Source organism: Entelurus aequoreus, linkage group LG19, assembly GCF_033978785.1.
Source record: "Entelurus aequoreus isolate RoL-2023_Sb linkage group LG19, RoL_Eaeq_v1.1, whole genome shotgun sequence".
Classification (NCBI taxonomy): Eukaryota; Metazoa; Chordata; class Actinopteri; order Syngnathiformes; family Syngnathidae; genus Entelurus; species Entelurus aequoreus.
Genome location: NC_084749.1, coordinates 45,480,075 through 45,505,250, shown reverse-complemented (window position 1 = coordinate 45,505,250; position 25,176 = coordinate 45,480,075). Strand labels below are relative to the sequence as shown.

The window sequence follows — 25,176 nt, the reverse complement described above, 5'->3', positions numbered from 1 at the left end:
TCACAATTTTTATGTAAGATAAGAGCACATATGTTTTTCTTTTTTGATGCATTCTAAGTCATAAAATACTGCCAGGACCAGGTGGCTAACAATGGTCCAATGGAAGTACACTATTTTGCCCTCTAAAAAAAACATCCATTTACAAAAGTACATCTTGTGACCTATATATTAACCAAGTATTAGCGGTATTGTTATAATAAGCGGACAAACTATTTTTAGTTGTGCCGTGATCACGGAGACATCATGAGCTCGCGAGCTGCTGCATCGCCACTGAGCTGATGAAAGTTCATTCTAGATGATAAATTACGGTTCTCACCTGGATAGGAGAAGGTTGTGGTCATAAACCGGCTGTTGTAACACGTGGCTTGGCATCGTCTTGCTGAAATAAGCAGGGGCGTCCATGGTAACGTTGCTTGGATGGCAACATATGTTGCTCCAAAAGCTGTATGTACCTTTCAGCATTAATGGTGCCTTCACAGATGTGTAAGTTACCCATGTCTTGGCCATTAATACACCCCCATACCATCACACATGCTGGCTTTTACACTTTGACCCTAGAACAATCCGGATGGTTCTTCTCCTCTTTGGTCCGGAGGACACGACGTCCACAGTTTCCAAAAACAATTTGAAATGTGGACTCGTCAGACCACGAAACTACTTTTCCACTTTGCATCAGTCCATCTGAGATGAGCTCGGGCCCAGCGAAGCCGACGGCGATTGTGGGTGTTGTTGATAAATGACTTTCCCTTTGCATAGTCGAGTTAACTTGCACTTACAGACGTAGCGACAAACTGTAATTTCCGACAGTGGTTTTCTGAAGTGTTCCCGAGCCCATGTGGTGATATCCTTTACACACTGACGTTGCTTCTTGATGCAGTACCGCCTGAGGGATCCAAGGTCACGGGCGTTCAATGTTGGTTTTCAGCCTTGCTGCTTAGGCGCAGTGATTTCTCCAAATTTTCGGAACCTTTTGATGATATTACGGAGCGTAGATGGTGATATCCTTAAAATTCCTTGCAAAAGCTGCTTGAGAAATGTTGTTCTTAATGAATTTGCTCCCGCATTTGTTGACAAAGTGGTGACCCTCGCCCCGTCCTTGTTTGTGAATGACTGAGCATTTCACGGAAGCTGCTTTTATACCCAATCATGGCACCCACCTGTTCCCAATTAGCCTGTTCACCTGTGGGATGTTCCAAATAAGTCTTTGATGAGCATTCCTCAACTGTCCCAGTCTTTTTTGCCACTTGAGCCAGCTTTTTTGAAACATGTTGCAGGCATCAAATTCAAAATGAGCTAATATTTGCAAAAAATGAACAACATTTTTCAGTTGGAACGTTAAATATCTTGTCTTTGCAGTCTATTCAGTTGAATATGAGTTGAAAATGATGTGCAAATCATTGTATTCTCTTTTTATTTACCATTTACACAACGTGACAACTTCACTGCTTTTGGGTTTTGTATATAAAACGTTGATTGGGGGGATTTGGATGTTTTTAAGAGCCCTTTATAGGCGGAATACAGCAACTCCCATCGGTTCCATTGTTAGCTGGCTTTTGCCTATGTTTATTTATGAGTTAGAATGCATCAAAAAAGACAAACATATGTGTTCTTGTCCTATATAAGGATTGTGATATATAGGCAAAACGCCCCCCCAAAAATTGCAGTTCCCCTTTAAAGAAGATTTGTCTATTTGAAGTGTTGTAACAAAAACCACGACAAACAATTCAAAGTGTTAGTCGTTCCAATAAAACACCTAAATGCTTGCACTCTTCCCGGGGCGCAATAGGCCATTATCACATTCTTAGTGGAGTCTACTGTCATTATCACGACATTATAATAGTCTTCCGCCTTCTGTCGTCTTCGCTTTGGCAACCAAAACACAGCAGTCGACCAATTCCAAGTTTCTGTTGTCATTAAAACTCCTGAGGATTTGAATGCAACATTTGAATGCAACAGGACAGAATACTTATTTTAACTTATTTTAATTTGCAGGCTTCTCTTTGACCATTAGATGCTCCAAAAGACAAGTATCTACCGACAAGACAGATGTCTCCGGCTTATTAGTGATTCCCAGAACCCAAAAAAAGTCTGCGGGCTATAGAGCGTTTTCTATTGGGGCTCCAGTACTCTGGAATGTTCTAGCAGTAACAGTTAGAGATGCTACCTCAGTAGAAGCATTTAAGTCCCATCTTAAAACTCATTTGTATACTCTAGCCTTTAAATAGACCCCCTTTTTAGACCAGTTGATCTGCCGTTTCTTTTCTTTTCTCCTCTGCCCCCCTCTCCCTTGTGGAGGGGGGGGGGGGGGGGGGACGGGACACAGGTCCGGTGGCCATGGATGAAGTGCTGGCTGTCCAGAGTCGGGACCCGGGGTGGACCGCTAGCCTGTGCATTGGTTGGGGACATCTCTGCGCTGCTGACCCATCTCTGCTTGGGATGGTCTACTGCTGGCCCCACTATGGACTGGACTCTCACTATTATGTTAGATCCACTATGGACTGGACTCTCACAATATTATGTTAGATCCACTACGGACTGGACTCTCACTATTATGTTAGATCCACTATGGACTGGACTCACACTATTATGTTAGATCCACTATGGACTGGACTCTCACTATTATGTTAGATCCACTATGGACTGGACTCTCACACTATTATGTTAGATCCACTATGGACTGGACTCTCACACTATTATGTTAGATCCACTATGGACTGGACTCTCACACTATTATGTTAGATCCACTATAGACTGGACTCTCACACTAATATGTTAGATCCACTATGGACTGGACTCTCACACTATTATGTTAGATCCACTATGGACTGGACTCTAACACTATTATGTTAGATCCACTATGGACTGGACTCTCACACTATTATGTTAGATCCACTATGGACTGGACTCTCACACTATTATGTTAGATCCACTATGGACTGGACTCTCACACTATTATGTTAGATCCACTATGGACTGGACTCTCACACTATTATGTTAGATCCACTATGGACTGGACTCCCTCACTATTATGTTAGATCCACTATGGACTGGACTCTCACTATTATGTTAGATCCACTATAGACTGGACTCTCACTATATTATGTTAGATCCACTATGGACTGGACTCTCACACTATTATGTTAGATCCACTATGGACTGGACTCTCACACTATTATGTTAGATCCACTATGGACTGGACTCTCACACTATTATGTTAGATCCACTACGGACTGGACTCTCACAATATTATGTTAGATCCACTATGGACTGGACTCTCACTATTATGTTAGATCCACTATGGACTGGACTCTCACACTATTATGTTAGATCCACTATGGACTGGACTCTCACACTATTATGTTAGATCCACTATGGACTGGACTCTCACACTATTATGTTAGATCCACTATGGACTGGACTCCCTCACTATTATGTTAGATCCACTATGGACTGGACTCTCACTATTATGTTAGATCCACTATAGACTGGACTCTCACTATATTATGTTAGATCCACTATGGACTGGACTCTCACACTATTATGTTAGATCCACTATGGACTGGACTCTCACACTATTATGTTAGATCCACTATGGACTGGACTCTGACACTATTATGTTAGATCCACTACGGACTGGACTCTCACAATATTATGTTAGATCCACTACGGACTGGACTCTCACTATTATGTTAGATCCACTATGGACTGGACTCTCACACTATTATGTTAGATCCACTATGGACTGGACTCTCACACTATTATGTTAGATCCACTACGGACTGGACTCTCACACTATTATGTTAGATCCACTATGGACTGGACTCTCACATTATTATGTTAGATCCACTATGGACTGGACTCTCACACTATTATGTTAGATCCACTATGGACTGGACTCTCACACTATTATGTTAGATCCACTATGGACTGGACTCTCACACTATTTTGTTAGATCCACTATGGACTGGACTCTCACTATTATGTTAGATCCACTATGGACTGGACTCTCACAATATTATGTTAGATCCACTACGGACTGGACTCTCACACTATTATGTTAGATCCACTATGGACTGGACTCTCACATTATTATGTTAGATCCACTATGGACTGGACTCTCACACTATTATGTTAGATCCACTATGGACTGGACTCTCACACTATTATGTTAGATCCACTATGGACTGGACTCTCACAATATTATGTTAGATCCACTACGGACTGGACTCTCACACTATTATGTTAGATCCACTATGGACTGGACTCTCACATTATTATGTTAGATCCACTATGGACTGGACTCTCACACTATTATGTTAGATCCACTATGGACTGGACTCTCACACTATTATGTTAGATCCACTATGGACTGGACTCTCACACTATTCTGTTAGATCCACTATGGACTGGACTCTCACAATATTATGTTAGATCCACTATGGACTGGACTCTCACACTATTCTGTTAGATCCACTATGGACTGGACTCTCACACTATTATGTTAGATCCACTATGGACTGGACTCTCACAATATTATGTTAGATCCACTACGGACTGGACTCTCACACTATTATGTTAGATCCACTATGGACTGGACTCTCACATTATTATGTTAGATCCACTATGGACTGGACTCTCACACTATTATGTTAGATCCACTATGGACTGGACTCTCACACTATTATGTTAGATCCACTATGGATCTGAGCAGAGGATGTCATTGTGGCTTGTGCAGCCCTTTGAGACAGTTGAGATTTAGGGCTATATAAATGAATTTTGATTGATTGATTGATTGATTGATTGATTGATTGATTGATTGATTGACATCCAGTTATTCCTTTTGCAGGTGAAAGTGTAACCTCTGATTATCATTTTCTAAACACATTGTAGTCCCTAACTGACTTTGGGTAACACCCTGGACCAAGACAATCACGGGGCACGGGTGGACACACAACAACAACGTAACCTTGGTTCTACGCTATCTTTAGGAATGGTGCAAAAATGTTAGTCATACCCAAATTGTAATCTTAACAGGTGGGCCAACCTGAAGTCATTAAATGAGGAATGGCTGGATGGATGGACTTCAGGCCGCCTGTTCAATATCCCTGGCCTACTTTTATTAGGGCACCAGGTTTTGAACCTCTCCAAGGTGCTGATTCTACACCACAACACCCTATAACTGAGTGAACTGTGTGATGATAGAAGATGAGCTGGAAAAAAAATACAACAAATGTTATTTAAATAAGTATAAAAATAAAAAAAATCTGACAAGAAATATACTTGAATTTGACAGCATTGTTTACTGAGTCATGAAGACAACCTTAATGTAATGTGTTGTTTGTATATTCCATGACTATGCCTATTTACTATGGCAAAAATGTCCAAACGTTCATCCATTCATCCATTTTCTACCGCTTGTCCCGCTCAGGTTTTTTTTTTTTTACCATTTGGTAAAAAAACAAAAAAAAACACCCGTATTAATATCACACTTATTTTATTTATTTTAATGTACTTATTATTTTTACTAACCTGCTCAGTGGCCTAGTGGTTAGAGTGTCCGCCCTGAGATGGGTAGGTTGTGAGTTCAAACCCCGGCCGAGTCATACCAAAGACTATAAAAAATGGGACCCAATACCTCCCTGCTTGGCACTCAGCATCACGGGTTGGAATTGGGGGTTAAATCACCAAAAATGATTCCTGGGCGCGGCCACCGCTGCTGCTCACTGCTCCCCTCACCTCCCAGGGGGTGATCAAGGGCGATGGGTCAAATGCAGAGTACACATTTCACCACACCTAGTGTGGGTGTGACAATCATTGGTACTTTAACTTTAATAACCAGCATTTTATTAGGTTAACTTAATTATTAAGTTTAACAAGCAACATATGTTTGCTTGAACTTAAAGGCCTACTGAAATGATTTTTTTTTTATTTAAACGGGAATAGCAGATCCATTCTATGTGTCATACTTGATCATTTCGCGATACTGCCATATTTTTGCTGAAAGGATTTAGTAGAGAAAATCGACGATAAAGTTCGCAACTTTTGGTCGCTGATAAAAAAAAAGCCTTGCCTGTAGCGGAAGTAGCGTGACATCACAGGAGCTAGTATTCCTCACAATTCCCCGTTGTTTACAATGGAGCGAGAGAGATTCGGACCGAGAAAGTGATGATTACCCCATTAATTTGAGCGAGGATGAAAGATTCGTAGATGAGGAACGTTACCTTGAAGGACTTGAGAGGCAGTGCAGGACGTATCTTTTTTCGCTCTGACCGTAACTTAGGTACAAGCTGGCTCATTGGATTCCACACTCTCCTTTTTCTATTGTGGATCACAGATTTGTATTTTAAACCACCTGGGATACTATATCCTCTTGAAAATGAGAGTCGAGAACGCGAAATGGACATTCAGTGCCTTTTATCTCCACGACAATACATCGGCGAAATGCTTTAGCTACGAGCTAACGTGATAGCATCGTGCTTTAACTGCATATAGAAACAAAAGAAATAAAGCCCTGACTGGAAGGATAGATAGAAAATCAACAATACTATTAAACCGTGGACATGTAAATACACGGTTAATGCTTTCCAGGCTGGCGAAGGTTAACAATGCTGTGCTAACGACGCCATTGAAGCTAACTTAGCAACCGGACTGCACAGAGCTATGCTAAAAACATTAGCTCTCCACCTACGCCAGCCAGCCCTCATTTGCTCATCAACACCCGTGCTCACCTGCGTTCCAGCGATCGGCAGAAGGACGAAGGACTTCACCCGATGCGTTTGGCGGCCCGGAGACGTAGGAAGTCAAGGTGAAGTCGGCGGCTAGCGCTCCAACAAAGTCCTCCTGGTTGTGTTGCTGTAGTCCGCTGCTAATACACCGATCCCACCTACAACTGTCTTCTTTGCAGCCTTCATTGTTCATTAAACAAATTGCAAAAGATGTCCAGAATACTGTGGAATTATGAAATGAAAACACAGCTTTTTGTATAGGATTCTACGGGGTACCACAACTTCCGTTACTCGGACTTCGTCACGCGCATACGTCATCATACCGCGATGTTTCAGCCGGATATTTCCCGGGAATTTTAAAATGTCACTTTATAAGTTAACCCGGCTGTATTGGCATGTGTTGCAATGTTAAGATTTCATCATTGATATATAAACTATCAGACTGCGTGGTCGCTAGTAGTGGCTTTCAGTAGGCCTTTAAAAGACAATAAAATGTGAATTATTTTTAAATTCTGCATTATTTTTTTTCCCTGATTGACGTGAGATTTGATATTTTTGTTTTATTTTGTTTTTTGTGGCTTGATTTTGCGAGGCAAGTGTAATATCTTCATTTTGTAGACTTACCTGTCAATAATGTCGCACATGTCAATCTGCAAGTGGCTATAATTTCCCATCCGCCTTTGCTGCAAAGTGAGGAAGTCCACGTGTTGCTGATCCAGAGTCAAGAGGCGCATACATCCCTGGAAGGTTCTGAAGGGGTTCCTGCAATTGTCATTCCCACCCGGCGGAGGGCAGCCTGAGGGACGACATGGATGACAATCCAGTTAATGGCGTACATATTTTCACTTCACTTTGCACTGCAGATTTAAACTCATTTACATAAACTATCTGAGAGTGCTAAATGGCCGTAGTCAACACTGAAACATACTGAGTAAATGACCTGAGAAGCTTCTTGATGCGTAAGTGTGTGAATTAGGGATGTGCGTATCGATCCTGTGGTATCGATCCTGTGGTATCACACGCTACTCATTTGGGATCACTTTTCTGAAAAAAGTATCGATATAAACCAAAAAAACGGCGTGTGGGGGGTGCAAGCATCACTTTCAGATGTTTTTGAAGACTTACTTAACTTCCTATGTGCTGGGACACGGCTGTACCTGGCAGAGTATAGAGCTGGCCCAGTCACGTGACAGGAGACAGCGAATGAGCGTGGTCAACGTGCAACACACACACAGCCAGCCGACAGCGATGCAGCCAGGCATATCCAGTGTCAGGCATTGTTTATTTCATTTTTTTACTGAATATTTTTGTTTAAATGATTATCCTAAATTCAAATAATTTCCACACAGGGGAATTTACTGTTAGTTGAAAATTGCTTGAGTATTTAAAACAAGATAAGAAAGAGATACAATTTGGAGATTCTTCATCTTTGCATTACAGTTTTATTTTTTTTCCAAGAAAATCTTGAAATATATGATTGAATGTGATTTTGGTTTTAATCTGTAACATGATTTCTTACATTTCAAAAACATTAGCCTATTTCATTAATTGCTAATTATATCACAAACTTTAAAAAATAACTGCAGCTTCTTGCGATTCGGATTTGACAGTTAATTGGAAAGCCTTAATATCTAATTATTATTATATATAATTAAAATTATTATTATATATAATATTTAATTTATTTTTCATATTTATGTTATTTATTTTAATTTTACTTTTATTATATATTGACCACAATACATGTGGTGTAAATGGCCTGTATTTGTCTTGTGAGTTGTCTTAAATAATAATAATAATAATATTTTTGACTGACAAAAATTGCCAATAAGAAATTAATGGTATCGGTATCGGTATCGATGAAAATGCAAGAAAAAGTATCGGTATCGTATCGAATCCTAAAAGTGTGGTATCGCTCATCCCTAGTGTGAATGTTGGCATTTATTTATTTATTTAAACCCTCTTTTTTCCAAGATGCCGCCGCTGTATCCTTTTGTGTTTCCCTCTTGTTTATATATATATATATATATATATATATATATATATATATATATATATATATATATATATATATATATATATATATATATATATATATATATATATATATATATATATATATATATACACACTAGTGCTGTGAATTTGTGGGTGTCCCACGATTCGATTCAATATCGATTCTTGGGGTCACGATTGATTTTCTTTTCAATTCATCACGATTCTCGATTCAAAAACGATATTTTCCCGATTCAAAAGGATTGTCTATTGATGAAATACATAGATTTCAGCAGGATCTACCCCAGTCTGCTGACATGCAAGCAGAGTAGTAGATTTTTGTAAAAAGCTTTTATAATTGTAAAGGACAATGTTTTATCAACTGATTGCAATAATGTACATTTGTTTCAACTATTAAATGAAGCAAAAATATGACTTATTTTATCTTTGTGGAAATATTGGACACAGTGTGTTGTCAAGCTTATGAGATGCGATGCAAGTGTAAGCCACTGTCACACTATTGTTCTTTTTTTTTTTTTATAAATGTCTAATGATAATGTCAATGAGGGATTTTTAATCACTGCTATGTTGAAATTGTAACTAATATTGATACTGTTGTTGATAATATTCATTTTTGTTTCCCTACTTTTGGTTTGTTCTGTGTGGTGTTTGTGTCTCCTCTCAATTGCTCTGTTTATTGCACTTCTGAGTGTTGCTGGGTCGGGTTTGCTTTTGGAATTGGATTGCATTGTTATGGTATTGCTGTGTATTGTTTTGTTGGACTGATTAATTTAAAAAATAAAAAAAATAAAATAATAAAATAAAATAAAATAAAATTTAAAAAAATAAAATAAATAAACACAAATAAAAAATTGTAAAAAATTAAAATTAAAAAAAATTGATTTTAAAAAAATGAGAATCGATTCTGAATCGCACAACGTCAGAATCGCGATTCGAATTTGAATCGATTTTTTCCCACACCCCTAATATATATATATATATATATATATATATATATATATATATATATATATATATATATATATATATATATATATATATATATATATATTTTTTTTTTTTTTTGCCTTTTGGTGGGGGACCCTTTGGGACTGTGTGACTATGGGTGGCAATTCCGTGACTTCTGCGGTGCTTTTTTGTGAACTTCTGGATCCACCTCCCGGGAGCCTTTTGGCCATGGACACCAGCTGCTGGGTCTCTGCCACACCAATTAATTAATTTTTAAAAAAAATAAATAAATAAAAAAATAAAAAAATAAAAATAAACACAAAGAAAAAATTTAAAAAAATTTAAATTAAAAAAATTGATTTTTAAAAAATGAGAATCGATTCTGAATCGCACAACGTGAGAATCGCGATTCGAATTTGAATCGATTTTTTTCCCAAACCCCTAATATATATATATATATATATATATATATATATATATATATATATATATATATATATATATATATATATATATATATATATATATATATATGTATATATATATATATATATATATATATATATATATACATATATATATATATATATATAATTATTATTATTTATTTTTTTTGCCTTTTGGTGGGGGACCCTTTGGGACTGTGTGACAAGGGGTGGCACTTCCGTGACTTCTGCGGTGCTTTTTTGTGAACTTCTGGATCCACCTCCCGGGAGCCTTTTGGCCATGGAGACCAGCTGCTGGGTCTCTGCCACACCATAGTCAGTTTGGAGAGACTGGAGGAGATGCGGATGAAGAGACAGGGCTGCGGGACGGACAAGCTCCACAGTGTCTTGGCTGAATTGAGCAGGTATCGGACACCTCGGTCTACTCGGACGCGTCCTCGCTCATCCATGCGGACTGGACACTGGCCGAGAGTTGGTGGGCGGCCGAGGGTGGAGTCGGCTCTCTCGGTTGCTTTGTTGGGTCTGCTCCTGTCTCTGGCCATGCTCCCCCCACCCCTGCAGACGATGGCGTGGAACACCGTAGAGGCCACCAGTGTATATGTTTTTTTTTTGTTGCTGTTTTACTTTTGTAGCTGTATGTAGAAGTGTCTGCTCTTTTAATGTCCTTTGTGTTCTTTGATGTTTCCCTCTTACACAAATGTTTATGTGTGCTATGGCTATGAGGTTTTTTTTTCTGTGGCCTCAGTCTGGACTCCCTCTCCAGAGTCAAAGGCTTGGACTGAATATTTTTTCTTTCTCAACCCCCCAAACTTCCTACCCAGCGTTTACCTATTTCCTCACCTTTTTTGTATGGTACGCCGGAAGTTGGCAGAGCCATCAGCGATCCTGTTCTGTCTCCTTGTAATGTTTGATCCTGTTCTTGAATGGGATTGTGCTGAAAATCTTAATTTACCCTCTGGGATTATTCAAGTATTTCTGATTCTGATTCTGATGCTCAGTAGCGTTGGGTAGGAAACATCAATAGGTAGCACACATTGACAGAACACCGGATCAAAGGTAGTGAAAATGTGGCCTGTTGGCATTATCTCTGCAGAGAGCTCTTCTAGGATTAAAATGATATAATATATATTTCTACACAGTTAGTGGACCAGCTCTATACTCTCGGCAGGGTCCTGGAGGGTGCATGGGAGTTTGCCCAACCAGTCTACATGTGCTTTGTGGACTTGGAGAAGGCATTGGACTGTGTCCTGTGGGGAGTGCTCAGACAGTATGGGGTATGGGACTGTCTGATTGTGGCGGTCCGCTCCCAGTATGATCAGTGTCAGAGCTTGGTCCGCATTGCCAGCAGTAAGTCGGACACGTTTCCAGTGAGGGTTGGACTCCGCCAAGGCTGCCCTTTGTCACCCCTTCTGTTCTGAACTTTTATGGACAGAATTTCTAGGCGCAGTCAGGACGTTGAGGGGATCCGGTTTGGTGGCTGCAGGATTAGGTCTCTGCTTTTTGCAGATGATGTGGTCCTGATGGCTTCATCTGGCCAGGATCTTCAGCTCTCACTGGATCGGTTCGCAGCAGAGTGTGAAGCGACTGGGATGGGAATCAGCACCTCCAAGTCCGAGTCCATGGTTTTCGCCCGGAAAAGGGTGGAGTGCCATCTCCGGGTTGGGGAGGAGACCCTGCCCCAAGTGGAGGAGTTCAAGTACCTCGGAGTCTTGTTCACGAGTGAGGGAAGAGTGGATGGTGAGATCGACAGGCGGATCGGTGCGGCGTCTTCAGTAATGCGGACGCTGTATCGATCCGTTGTGGAGAAGAAGGAGCTGAGCCGGAAGGCAAAGCTCTCAATTTACTGGTCGATCTACGTTCCCATCCTCACCTATGGTCATAAGCTTTGGGTTATGCCCAAAAGGACAAGATCATGGGTACAACCGGCCGAAAAGGGTGGAGTGCCATCTCCGGGTTTGGGGAAGAGACCCTGCCCCAAGTGGAGGAGTTCAAGTACCTCGGAGTCTTGTTCACGAGTGGGGAAAGAGTGGTTTGTGAGATCGACAGGCGGATCGGTATGGCGTCTTCAGTAATGCGGACGCTGTATCGATCCGTTGTGGTGAAGAAGGAGCTGAGCCGGAAGGCAAAGCTCTCAATATACCGGTCGATCTATGGTCATGAGCTTTGGGTCATGACCAAAAGGACAAGATCACGGGTACAAGCGGCCCAAATGAGTTTCCTCCGCCGGGTGGCGGGTCTCTCCCTTAGAGATAGGGTGAGAAGCTCTGTCATCCGGGAAGAACTCAAAGTAAAGCCGCTGCTCCTCCACATGGAGAGGAGCCAGATCGAGGTGGTTCGGGCATCTGGTCAGGTCACCTAGGGAGGTGTTAAGGGCACGTCTGACCGGTAGGAGGCCAAGGGGAGGACCCAAGACACGTTGGGGAGACTATGTCTCCCGGCTGGCCTGGGAACGCCTCGGGATCCCCCGGGAAGAGTTGGATGAAGTGGCTGGGGAGAGGAAAGTCTGGGCTTCCCTGCTTAGGCTGCTGCCCCCGCGACCTGACTTCGGATAAGCGGAAGAAGATGGATGGATGGATTTACATTTAGCAGAATCCTCCTTTTCTACACGTGTATCTATCCTACACTGTAAATGTATTTGCATTCACCCGTGTATCGGAATGCTAGAGAGAGAGAGAGTGACTACTTTATGATTTATGAGCAAAATAAACATTCCTTGTGTTATTTGGGTTTACTTTCAAACTGGTTGTAGCCTTCAATATGTTCCAACTTCACCCTTTGCCACCGAGTAAACAAACAAATCTATCAGATATAACTTCCAGGCTGAAGGTAGTCGTCCTCAGCCAGATAGTCGTGGTTATTCTAGCTCCAGGCTCTACGTTACTCTAATTACAGTCAGGCCATTAGTTGCAGCTTTGACAGCTCCCAGCAGAAAAGAAGGGAGATATGATTCATTGTTTATTAGCACTTGAAATTTAAAGCTGCTCAAATAGAGTGACGGCGGGAGCTTCCTCGTGACTGGGATATTTAATTGCTTTATTATTTACTTTTTCGCATTCATGCAAATCAGATGGACTATTGTACTTTATTACACTTTGTGCAATATAATCCTCCCGGAAACCAGCGTCCCCTGCAGTGGACATTTTGGTCTATTTTGTCAGCATTACACATGTCCACTGCACCATACACTGGTTCTCAGGAGGATATGCTTACCCTTTTGTGCCAAAAACAAGTAAATGTGTCATGACGAAGCTTAACCTATTGTTACTATAACAATCTACAAGGTTAATATAGGTTGCTTCTCTTTATTCCCCTCCATTTTTCTGCATTATTTGTGTTAGAATAATCATGTAAACCCTTTAAAATCGTTTTTAATCATATTTATTTTTTATATTGTCTCTGTATTGGTTTTCTATTTATTTATTCTTTGTTTTTATTCAGTCATTGGTGTAGCATAATATTATTTTTAATATCGTTTTTAATATTGTTTTTAACATGGCTGTGCAGCACTTTGGAAACATTCTTGTTGTGTAAATGTGCTATATAAATAAAGTGGATTGGATTGGATGTATATATATATTATCACACAACTTTAGCATGCTTAAAGTCCATTGCTGTAGTTATTAGCTGTTGTGCTCAAGTTAGACTTTTCTATCTGTGCAAGGACAAAACTTCTTGTCTGAGGGGTGGCCTCGGCCGCAGATGTTATCTTTGTTTTAGCCCGCTAACAGCCGAGGACTTCAAGGACCTCAACGAAGATAAGACGACAGCGCGCGGACGAAGCAGAGACAAGGCGAAATCGCAAGGCCCCCAGCACATTCTGTCACGTATTGTGCGTACTGGACCTGCTTTGCATGATATGTGTGACCACTCCTTTTAGAGGCGGCCTCAGTGATGTTGACTAGGGAACTCCTGAATAAATAGAGGGACGCGGGAGCTGTACCTTAGAGTGTAGGGCGAGACTGTGACTAAGTGTGCAGCTCCATGTGTTCTCCTCATGAGCTAAATTGAAGTCTGTCTCTGCATGGTTCCTTGCTTATTGTCTGTTTAATAGACGTCATCAGTGTTTGAACCTGACATTTTGTATCTCTAGTTATCATTACGTATATGTATTGTTGCATTTGAACAACTGTATTGTTGATAATAAAGGTAAATTATTGGTATTGTTCATTATCAATAGCGCTATTTCTATTGGTATTTGTAATGCTCCATTTGTAGTGTAATAATGCTCATTGTCATTTCTGTATTATCATTTATTTCGCTAACTGCTTCTTTGCTATCACTTTTACCATCATATTTGTGTTGTTGTTGTTGTGTTTTTTCAGAATTAGTTTATTGTGCAGTATTTTTTAAAAATCATTTCCTGTCTACTGCTATCATTTTTATTAATTCTCCCCTTTGACCCCATTTGCCATGACTCCTCTGGTCTCAGCGCTGGCTTCCACGCCTGTTCCTGATTGGCAATCAGGACACACCTGTCACAATCCTTCCTATCATTTTACTAGTTTTGGAGTTACCTGCGTTTACACTAACAGAAAAGGCCTCATTTCATGCACCTGCCTGCTGTCTCTGCACCCCAGGGTCCGGACAAACACCGGAACGTTACACAGGTATTGTGAAATGTAAGTCAAACAGAAACACGATTGACGAATGTTGTACACCCAAAACGGTGCAATGAAATGTAACCAGCAGTTTGGTACTGAACGTGGTTAAAGGCCTATTGAAATTTTTTTTTTTTATTTAAACGGGGATAGCAGATCTATTCTATGTGTCATACTTGATCATTTCGCGATATTGCCATATTTTTGCTGAAAGGATTTAGTAGAGAACGACGACGATAAAGATCGCAACTTTTGGTATCTGACAAAAAAAAGCCTTGCCCCTACCGGAAGTAGCGTGACGTAGTCAATTGTACATTTCCGCAAAGTTCCCTATTGTTTACAGTGATGGCGGCCAGAAGTGAGAGCGATTCGGACCGAGAAAGCGACGATTTCCCCATTAATTTGAGCGAGGATGAAAGATTTGTGGATGAGGAAAGTGCAAGTGAAGGACTAGTGGGGAGTTGAAGCTATTCAGATAGGGAAGATGCTGTGAGAGCCGGGGGTGACCTGATATTCAGCTGGGAATGACTACAACAGTAAATAAACACAAGACATATATATACTCTATTAGCCACAACACAACCAGGCTTATATTTAATATGCCACTAATTAATCCCGCTTAAAAACACCCAGGTGTTTGTTATGCTAGCTCCTAGCTACTAGCTCCCGTCCATATAACCCGCCAACACAATTCAAACACCTGCACAACACACACAATCACTCAGCCCAAAGGACCGTTCACCTAACCCAAGGTTCATAAAGCTTATATATTTAACCAAAGTTACGTACGTGACACGCACGTACGGGCAAGCGATCAAATGTTTGGAAGCGCAGCTGCGTACTCACGGTACCGCGTCTGCGTCTGTGTATCCAAATCAAAGTAATCCTGATAAGAGTCTGTGTTGTCCCAGTTCTCTACAGGCGTCTGTGTATCGAAGTCAAAGTCCTCCTGGTAAGAGTCTCTGTTATCCGAGTTCTTCGATCTTGACTGCATCTTTCGGGAATGTAAACAATGAAACACCGGCTGTGTTGTGTTGCTGACTTCCCTCGCAAAATACTCCGCTTGGCACCGACAACTTTCTTCTTTGCTTGCTCAGCTTCTTTCTCCATAATGCAATGAACAAATTGCAACAGATTCACCAACACAGATGTCCAGAATACTGTGGAATAATGAGATGAAAACAGAGCTATTTCGTATTGGCTTCAATGGGGGAGCCATACCTCTGTTAAACTGGCTACGTCACGCGCATACGTCATCCTCCAAAGGAGTTTTCAACCAGAAGTTTAGCGGGAAATTTAAAATGTCACTTTATAAGTTAACCCGGCCGTATTGGCATGTGTTGCAATGTTAATATTTCATCATTGATATATAAACTATCAGACTTTGTGGTCGGTAGTAGTGGCTTTCAGTAGGCCTTTAAAGTACAGTATAAGTTACGTGAACAAAGATGATCAAATTAATGCAATGACAATACAAGCGGGAATTTTTGTTTTAACCTTGTGTGTTTGCAGAACTATTCAGATGAAAAAAAAACACATTTTACCCAGAAAACTATTTTACTGTTAAAAATGAGGTCAACAGGTTATAGAGCAGATGTCTTTAAAAGGTATTCCGCAAAGGGAGGGGCGTAAAATATTTGGTTGATTCTCCTTTTTGTTAATATATATTATTTTATATTCCCGCTGCATTTTTTCCCACTAATACAAATGTCTTTAAATACAAATCAACATTGATCCGACACATTGTAGTGTGTTAAGATGTTAAGACCTAGCACATTTGCTCACATTTTCATAATAAATTCATAAAAGAAGCAAACTTCATGAATGTTTTTTGTGACCAACAAGTATGTGCTCCAATCACAACAAAATAAGAGTTGTAGAAATGATTGTAAACTCCAGACAGCCATGACAGGATGTTCTTTACAAGTGTATGTACACTTTTGACCACCACTGTACTTTTCACAAAAATCAGTCGATACTGATTGGTGGCTGATCGTTTAGCACTAGGGACATTAAAATAAGAATAACTGACTGTTACATTTAAGCCATCATTGAATCAAACCTGACTATCGTCATTCTGTCTCCTGCACATACTGTATGTGATTCTTCTGGCTCTACTGGCACTGAAACCGTGTTGTCATGAAAAAAGTGGAACAAAAGAATACAACCTGATTTATTGTTGCAGACACTGACAAAGAAATACTGTGGAGAAAATTGCTGCGTTCATGTTTTCTTACCCCCAAAGAAAAATGGTCCCTCAGAATGTGGGATGTCTGCAGTGTTGGCTGTGGCTTCTTCATCTTTGTCCACTGTGACGCTCAGATGATCTTGTCTGCAACTCAGCTTCACTGAATGCCACTGACCATCGTCCAGTCCTGAGCCTGACAGCACACACACACACACACACACACACACACACACACACACACACACACACACACACACACACACACACACACACACACACACACACACACACACACACACACACACACACACACACACACACACACACACACACACACACACACACACACAGTGGTGGTCAAAAGTGTACATACAGTTGTAAAGAACATCATGTCATGGCTGTCTGGAGTTTCCAATCATTTCTACAACTCTTATTTTTTGTGATGTAGTGATTGGAGCACATACTTGTTGCTCACAAAAAACATTCATGAAGTTTGCTTCTTTTATGAATTTATTATGAAAATGTGAGCAAATGTGAGGGTCAAAAGTATACATACAGCAATGTTAATATTTGCTTACATGTCCCTTGGCAAGTTTACCTGCAATAAGGCGCTTTTGGTAGCCATCCACAAGCTTCTGCTGGAATTTCGGACCACTCCTCTTGACAAAATTGGTGCAATTCAGCTAAATGTGTTGGTTTTCTGACATGGACTTGTTTCTTCAGCATTGTCCACACGTTTAAGTCAGGACTTTGACCACAGAAGTTTCCTCCAGAAGGTCTTATCTTTGTCCATGTGATGTCAGATGAAACAAAAATGGAGCTGTTTGGCCACAATACCCAGCAATATGTTTGGAGGAGAAAAGGTAAGGCCTTTAATCCCAGGAACACCATGCCTCCCGTCAAGCATGGTGGTGGTAGTATTATGCTCCGGGCCTGTTTTGCTGCCAATGGAACTGCTGCTTTACAGAGAGTAAATGGGACAGTGAAAAATGAGAATTACCTCCAAATTCTTGACAAAATTGGTGCAGTTCAGCTAAATGTGTTGCTTTTCTGACACGGACTTGTTTCTTCAGCATTGTCCACACGTTTAAGTCAAGACTTTGACCACAGAACTTTCCTCCAGAAGGTCTAATCTTTGTCCATGTGATGTCAGATGAAACAAAAATGGAGCTGTTTGGCCACAATACCCAGCAATATGTTTGGAGGAGAAAAGGTGAGGGCTTTAATCACAGGAACACCATGCCTCCCGTCAAGCATGGTGGTGGTAGTATTATGCTCTGGGCCTGTTTTGCTGCCAATGGAACTGCTGCTTTACAGAGAGTAAATGGGACAATGAAAAAGGAGGATTACCTCCAAATTCTTGACAAAATTGGTGCAGTTCAGCTAAATTTGTTGGTTTTCTGACACAGACTTTTTTCTTCAGCATTGTCCACACATTTAAGTCAGGACTTTGGGAGGGCCATTCTAAAACCTTCATTCTAGCCTGATTCATCCATTCCTTTACCACTTTTGACGTGTGTTTGGGGTCATTGTCCTGTTGGAACACCCGACTGCGCCCAAGACCCAACCTCTGGGCTGATGATTTTAGCTTGTCCTGAAGAATTTGGAGGTAATCCTCCTTTTTCATGGTCCCATTTGCTCTCTGTAATGCACCAGTTCCATTGGCAGCAAAACAGGCCCATAGCATAATACTACCACCACCATGCTTGACAGTAGGGGTTGGTGTTCCTGGGATTAAAGGCCTCACTTTTTTCCTTCAAACATATTGCTGGGTATTGTGGCCAAACAGTTACATTTTTGTTTAATCTGGAGGAAAGTTGTGTGGTCAAAGTCTTGACTTTAAACATGTGGACAATGCTGAAGAAACAAGTCCATGTCAGAAAAGCAACACATTTAGCTGAATTGCACCAATTTTGTCAAGAGGAGTGGTCCGAAATTCCAGCAGAAGCTTGTGGATGGCTACCAAAAGTGCCTTATTGCAGGTAAACTTGCCAAGGGACATGTAAGCAAATATTAACATTGCTGTATGTATACTTTTGACCCAGCACATTTGCTCACATTTTCAGTAGACTCATAATAAATTCATAAAAGATGCAAACTTCATGAATGTTTTTTGTGACCAACAAGTATGTGCTCCAATCACTACATCACAAAAAAATAAGAGTTGTAGAAATGATTGGAAACTCAAGACAGCCATGACATGATGTTCTTTACAAGTGTATGTACACTTTTGACCACGACTAATACTTTTTTTCTATAGACTTTCCTTAATGTACAAAATGACATGTTTAGAATGCATTCAATGTTTGTAGAGATGTAGGTATTTTTTTATTTTTACTACTTCAAAATAAATAATAGAATGTGACCAACCTGTGCTGAGCTGGAAAAGAGCCCCTCCAGTGTCATTGATCTGCAGGCAGAGTCGAGCTTCACTCAGGTGCAGCCAGAGAGTTCTGTGCTGCCGCGGAAGCTTAAAGGTGAGCAGTAGTCCCTCCTCGTTCCAAGTCCGGAACTGTAGAGTTATAACGACCGGCCCCCATGACCCTGTTGTGTGTCCCAGCATCTGCAGGAAGCTCTGGGAGTGGCTGAATGTCACAGCTACTGAAACTGGCTCGGCACAAGAAAAAGTCACATTGCCCTGAGGAAAGAAAGGCAGGAAGACAAGCAAGTCAAAAATATGGAATTGGAACTCAATGTAATTTATGAGGAGCTCTCAGAAATATATGTTTTACTGTAATCAAGTATTAGGGCAGAAATGTCACAACAAATACTAAAGCCGCAACACAACAACTTGAATCCACAACACAACAACATAAAGACGCATTAAAGGCCTACTGAAAGCCACTACTAGCGACCACGCAGTCTGATAGTTTATATATCAATGATGAAATCTTAACATTGCAACACATGCCAATACGGCCGGGTTAACTTAAAAAGTGACTTTTAAAACTTCCCGGGAAATATCCGGCTGAAACATCACGGTATGATGACGTATGCGCATGACGAAGTCAGAGTAACGGAAGTTATGGTACCCCGTAGAATCCTATACAAAAAGCTCTGTTTTCATTTCATAATTCCACAGTATTCTGGACATCTTTTGCAATTTTTTTAATGAACAATGAAGGCTGCAAAGAAGACAGTTGTAGGTGGGATCGGTGTATTAGCAGCGGACTACAGCAACACAACCAGGAGGACTTTGTTGGAGCGCTAGCCGCGCTAACCGCCGACCTCACCTTGACTTCCTACGTCTCCGGGCCGCCAAACGCATCGGGTGAAGTCCTTCGTCCTTCTGCCGATCGCTGGAACGCAGGTGAGCACGGGTGTTGATGAGGGCTGGCTGGCGTAGGTGGAGAGCTAATGTTTTTAGCATAGCTCTGTGAGGTCCCGTTGCTAAGTTTCTAAGTTAGCTTCAATGGCGTCGTTAGCACAACATTGTTAACCTTCGCCAGCCTGGAAAGCATTAACCGTGTATTTACATGTCCACGGTTTAATAGTATTGTTGATTTTCTATCTATACTTCCAGTCAGGGGTTTATTTCTTTTGTTTCTATATGCAGTTAAAGCAAGATGCTATCACGTTAGCTCGTAGCTAAAGCATTTCGCCGATGTATTGTCGTGGAGATAAAAGGCACTGAATGTCCATTTCGCGTTCTCGACTCTCATTTTCAAGAGGATATAGTATCCCAGGTGGTTTAACATACAAATCTGTGATCCACAATAGAAAAAGGAGAGTGTGGAATCCAATGAGCCAGCTTGTACCTAAGTTACGGTCAGAGCGAAAAAAGATACGTCCATCACTGTCTCTCAAGTCATTCACTGTAACGTTCCTCATCTACGAATCTTTCATCCTCGCTCAAATTAATGGGGTAATCATCACTTTCTCGGTCCGAATCTCTCTCGCTCCATTGTAAACAACGGGGAATTGTGAGGAATACTAGCTCCTGTGACGTCACGCTACTTCCGCTACAGGCAAGGCTTTTTTTTATCAGCGAGCAAAAGTTGCGAACTTTATCGTCGATTTTCTCTACCAAATCCTTTCAGCAAAAATATGGCAATATCGCAAAATGATCAAGTATGACACATAGAATGGATCTGCTATTCCTGTTTAAATAAAAAAAAAATCATTTCAGTAGGCCTTTAAGTGACAGCGAACACGTTTCGCCGACGGACCAAGTGGCTCACTTCCTTTCTGGCTTTTGTATTTGCTGTGGCTTTTGCAATCGCGCTGTAGCGGAAAGTTGTTGTGTTGTTGCTTCATGTTATTGTCTTGTCACGTTTGCATTTGTCGTGACTAGAGATGTCCGATAATGGCTTTATTTTCCGATTTTCGATATTGTCCAACTCTTAATTACCGATATCAACCGATACCGATATATACAGTCGTGAAATTAACACATTATTATGCCTCATTTTGTTGTGATGGATGCATTAAACCAGGGGTCACCAACCTTTTTGAGACCAAGAGCTACTTCTTGGGTAGTGATTAATGCGAAGGGCTACCAGTTTGATACACACTTCAATAAATTGCCAGAAATAGCCAATTTGCTCAATTTACCTTTAACTCTATGTTATTATTAATAATTAATGATATTTACACTTAATTGAATGCTTTAAAAGAGGAGAAAACACGAAAAAAATGACAATTCAATTTTGAAACATAGTTTATCTTCAATTTCGACTCTTTAAAATTCAACCGAAAAAAAGAAGAGAAAAACTAGCTAATTCGAATCTTTTTGAAATAATTTAAAAAATAATTTATGGAACATTAGTAATTTTTCCTGATTAAGATTAATTTTAGAATTTTGATGACATGTTTTAAATAGGTTAAAATCCAATCTGCACTTTGTTAGAATATATAACAAATTGGATCAAGCTATATTTCTAACAAAGACAAATCATTATTTCTTCTAGATTTTCCAGAACAAAAATTTTAAAAGAAATTCAAAAGACTTTGAAATAAGATTCAAATTTGATTCTACAGATTTTCTAGATTTGCCAGAATAATTTTTTTGAATTTTAATCATAATAAGTTTGAAGAAATATTTCACAAATATTCTTCGTTGAAAAAACAGAAGCTAAAATGAAGAATTAAATTAAAATGTATTTATTATTCTTTACAATAAAAAAAAAAAAATGTACTTGAACATTGATTTAAATTGTCAGGAAAGAAGAGGAAGGAATTGAAAAGGTAAAAAGGTATATGTGTTTAAAAATCCTAAAATAATTTTTAAGGTTGTATTTTTTCTCTAAAATTGTCTTTCTGAAAGTTATAAGAAGCAAAGTAAAAAAAATTAATGAATTTATTTAAACAAAAGAAGACCAAGTCTTTAAAATATTTTCTTGGATTTTCAAATTCTATTTGAGTTTTGTCTCTCTTAGAATTAAAAATGTCGGGCAAAGCGAGACCAGCTTGCTAGTAAATAAATACAATTTAAAAAAATAGAGGCAGCTCACTGGTAAGTGCTGCTATTTGAGCTATTTTTAGAACAGGCCAGCGGGCTACTCATCTGGTCCTTACGGGCTACCTGGTGCCCGCGGGCACCGCGTTGGTGACCCCTGCATTAAACAATGTAACAAGGCTTTCCAAAATAAATCAACTCAAGTTATGGGGAAAAAAGTGCCAACATGGCGCTGCCATATTTATTGTTGAAGTCACAAAGTGCGATATATTTTTTAACATGCCTCAAAACAGCAGCTTGGAATTTGGGACGTGCTCTCCCTGAGAGAGCATGAGGAGGTTGAGGTGGGCGGGATTGGTGGGGGGAGGGGTTGGTCTAGAGCAGGGGTGTCCAAAGTGCGGCCCCAGGGGCCATTTCCGGCCCGCAGTTAATTGTTTACCGGCCCGCCACACATTCTGGAAATACTATTGTAAAAAAAAAAAAAAGAACATGAAAAAAGTGGAATGAGGTGAAATCTAACGAGAAAAAGTTGCAATGTTGACACAAAAGCTGCCATGCAGGCTGTGTTTTTTTTCTTTTGTCTTTCTTCAATTTTCTTTTTTTGCCATTGCTCCAAAAAAAAAAATAATGACAAAAAAATCCATGTTATAATGAATTATTTGCAGGGCTCCAATTACTTCAAATATTTCACTTTAAAATGTTTTATGTGGTAAATATTGCATATATTGTGTAGTAGCCGTATAAAAACATCAAAGTTTTCTTTGACAAAAGCGCATAAAACAAACAAAATAATAGTTCCAGCATAAAATGGACAGATATATCTGAAGTTGATCTCGTAACTTAAGTGTCAAAAGTCAAAGAAAAAGCTAATAAAAATGTGTCACTTTATGAGTGGGGCACCTTTTGGATCCCAAATATATTTAGTGATTTTTTATTTATCTTTTCACTGTGATTACTCAAAAAATATGAAAGAATTAAAATCAATGGTGTCCTGCATTATTGATCTTTTAGGGCTCTAATTACTAAATACTGCATATTTCAGTTTTACTATAAAAAAACTAAGTTGTTTTTGACAGAAAAGCCATAAAACATTTTTTTTAATTTGTATTACTTTATATCAGGGGTCACCAACGCGGTGCCCGCGGGCACCAGGTAGCCCGTAAGGACCAGATGAGTAGCCCGCTGGCCTGTTCTAAAAATAGCTCAAATAGCAGCACTTACCAGTGAGCTGCCTCTACTTTTTAAATTGTATTTATTTACTAGCAAGCTGGTCTCGCTTTGCTCGACATTTTTAATTCTAAGAGAGACAAAACTCAAATAGAATTTGAAAATCCAAGAAAATATTTTAAAGACTTGGTCTTCACTTGTTTAAATAAATTCATACATTTTTTTACTTTGCTTCTTATAACTTTCAGAAAGACAATTTTAGAGAAAAAATACAACCTTTAAAATGATTTTAGGATTTTTAAACACATATACCTTTTTACCTTTTAAATTCCTTCCTCTTCTTTCCTGACAATTTAAATCAATGTTCAAGTAAATTAATTTTTTTTATTGTAAAGAATAATAAATACATTTTAATTTAATTCTTCATTTTAGCTTGTTTTTTCGACGAAGAATATTTGTGAAATATTTCTTCAAACTTATGATTAAAATTCAAAAAAATGATTCTGGCAAATATAGAAAATCTGTAGAATCAAATTTAAATCTTGTTTCAAAGTCTTTTGAATTTCTTTTAAAAATTTTTGTTCTGGAAAATCTAGAAGAAATAATGATTTGTCTTTGTTAGAAATATAGCTTGGTCCAATTTGTTATATATTCTAACAAAGTGCAGATTGGATTTTAACCTATTTAAAACATGTCATCAAAATTCTAAAATTAAGCTTAATCAGTAAAAATTACTAATGATGTTCCATAAATTATTTTAATTTTTTCAAAAAGATTCGAATTAGCTCGTTTTTCTCTTCTTTCTTTCGGTTGAATTTTGAATTTTAAAGAGTCGAAATTGAAGATAAACTATGTTTCAAAATTTAATTGTCATTTTTTTTCGTGTTTTCTCCTCTTTTAAACCGTTCAATTAAGTGTAAATATCATTAATTATTAATAATAACATAGAGTTAAAGGTAAATTGAGCAAATTGGCTATTTCTGGCAATTTATTTAAGTGTGTATCAAACTGGTAGCCCTTCACATTAATCACTACCCAAGAAGTAGCTCTTGGTTTCAAAAAGGTTGGTGACTCCTGCTTTATATCAACTTGAAGTTGATATAGAGATTTACTGTAAGCGTTAAATAATTTAAAAAAATAATAATCTGACTTATTTTTAACATTTTAATGAAAGGTGACCCTTTATGGTCCCCGGGACCCCTAAAGGTAAAATAAATTAAAAATGCATATATTTTGTTATGGTTTGAAAATGAAAAATATCAAAATGGCCCCCACATGCTTTAATTTTTCCGTGTGCGGCCCTCAGTGGAAAAAGTTTGGACAGCCCTGGTTTAGGGGGTAGCGGGGGGGGGGGGGGGGTGTATATTGTAGCGTCCCGGAAGAGTTAGTGCTGCAAGGGGTTCTGGGTATTTGTTCTGTTGTGTTTATGTTGTGTTACGGTGCGGATGTTCTCCCGAAATGTGTTTGTCATTCTTGTTTGGTGTGGGTTCACAGTGTGGCGCATATTTGTAACAGTGTTAAAGTTGTTTATACGGCCACCCTCAGTGTGACCTGTATGGCTGTTGACCAAGTATGCATTGGATTCACTTGTGTGTGTGTAAAAGCCGTAGATATTATGTGATTGGGCCGGCACGCAAAGGCAGTGCCTTTAAGGTTTATTGGCGCTCTGTACTTCTCCCTACGTCCGTGT

The 25,176-nt window shown here is 39.5% G+C and overlaps 1 protein-coding gene across 5 annotated transcripts in view; it reads right to left on the bottom strand.

Moving 5' to 3' along the window:
• Positions 1 to 25,176, bottom strand: part of LOC133635399 (contactin-associated protein-like 4) — a 207,247-nt gene that overhangs the window by 84,971 nt on the left and 97,100 nt on the right. For all 5 annotated transcript variants that reach the window (XM_062028564.1, XM_062028565.1, XM_062028566.1 and 2 more), the window contains 3 exons: positions 19,292 to 19,559; positions 16,971 to 17,114; positions 7,350 to 7,521 (listed from right to left, as the gene is read on the bottom strand). In XM_062028564.1, the coding sequence (XP_061884548.1) occupies positions 7,350 to 7,521; positions 16,971 to 17,114; positions 19,292 to 19,559 (584 nt within the window). The remainder of the gene's footprint in view (positions 1 to 7,349; positions 7,522 to 16,970; positions 17,115 to 19,291; positions 19,560 to 25,176) is intronic.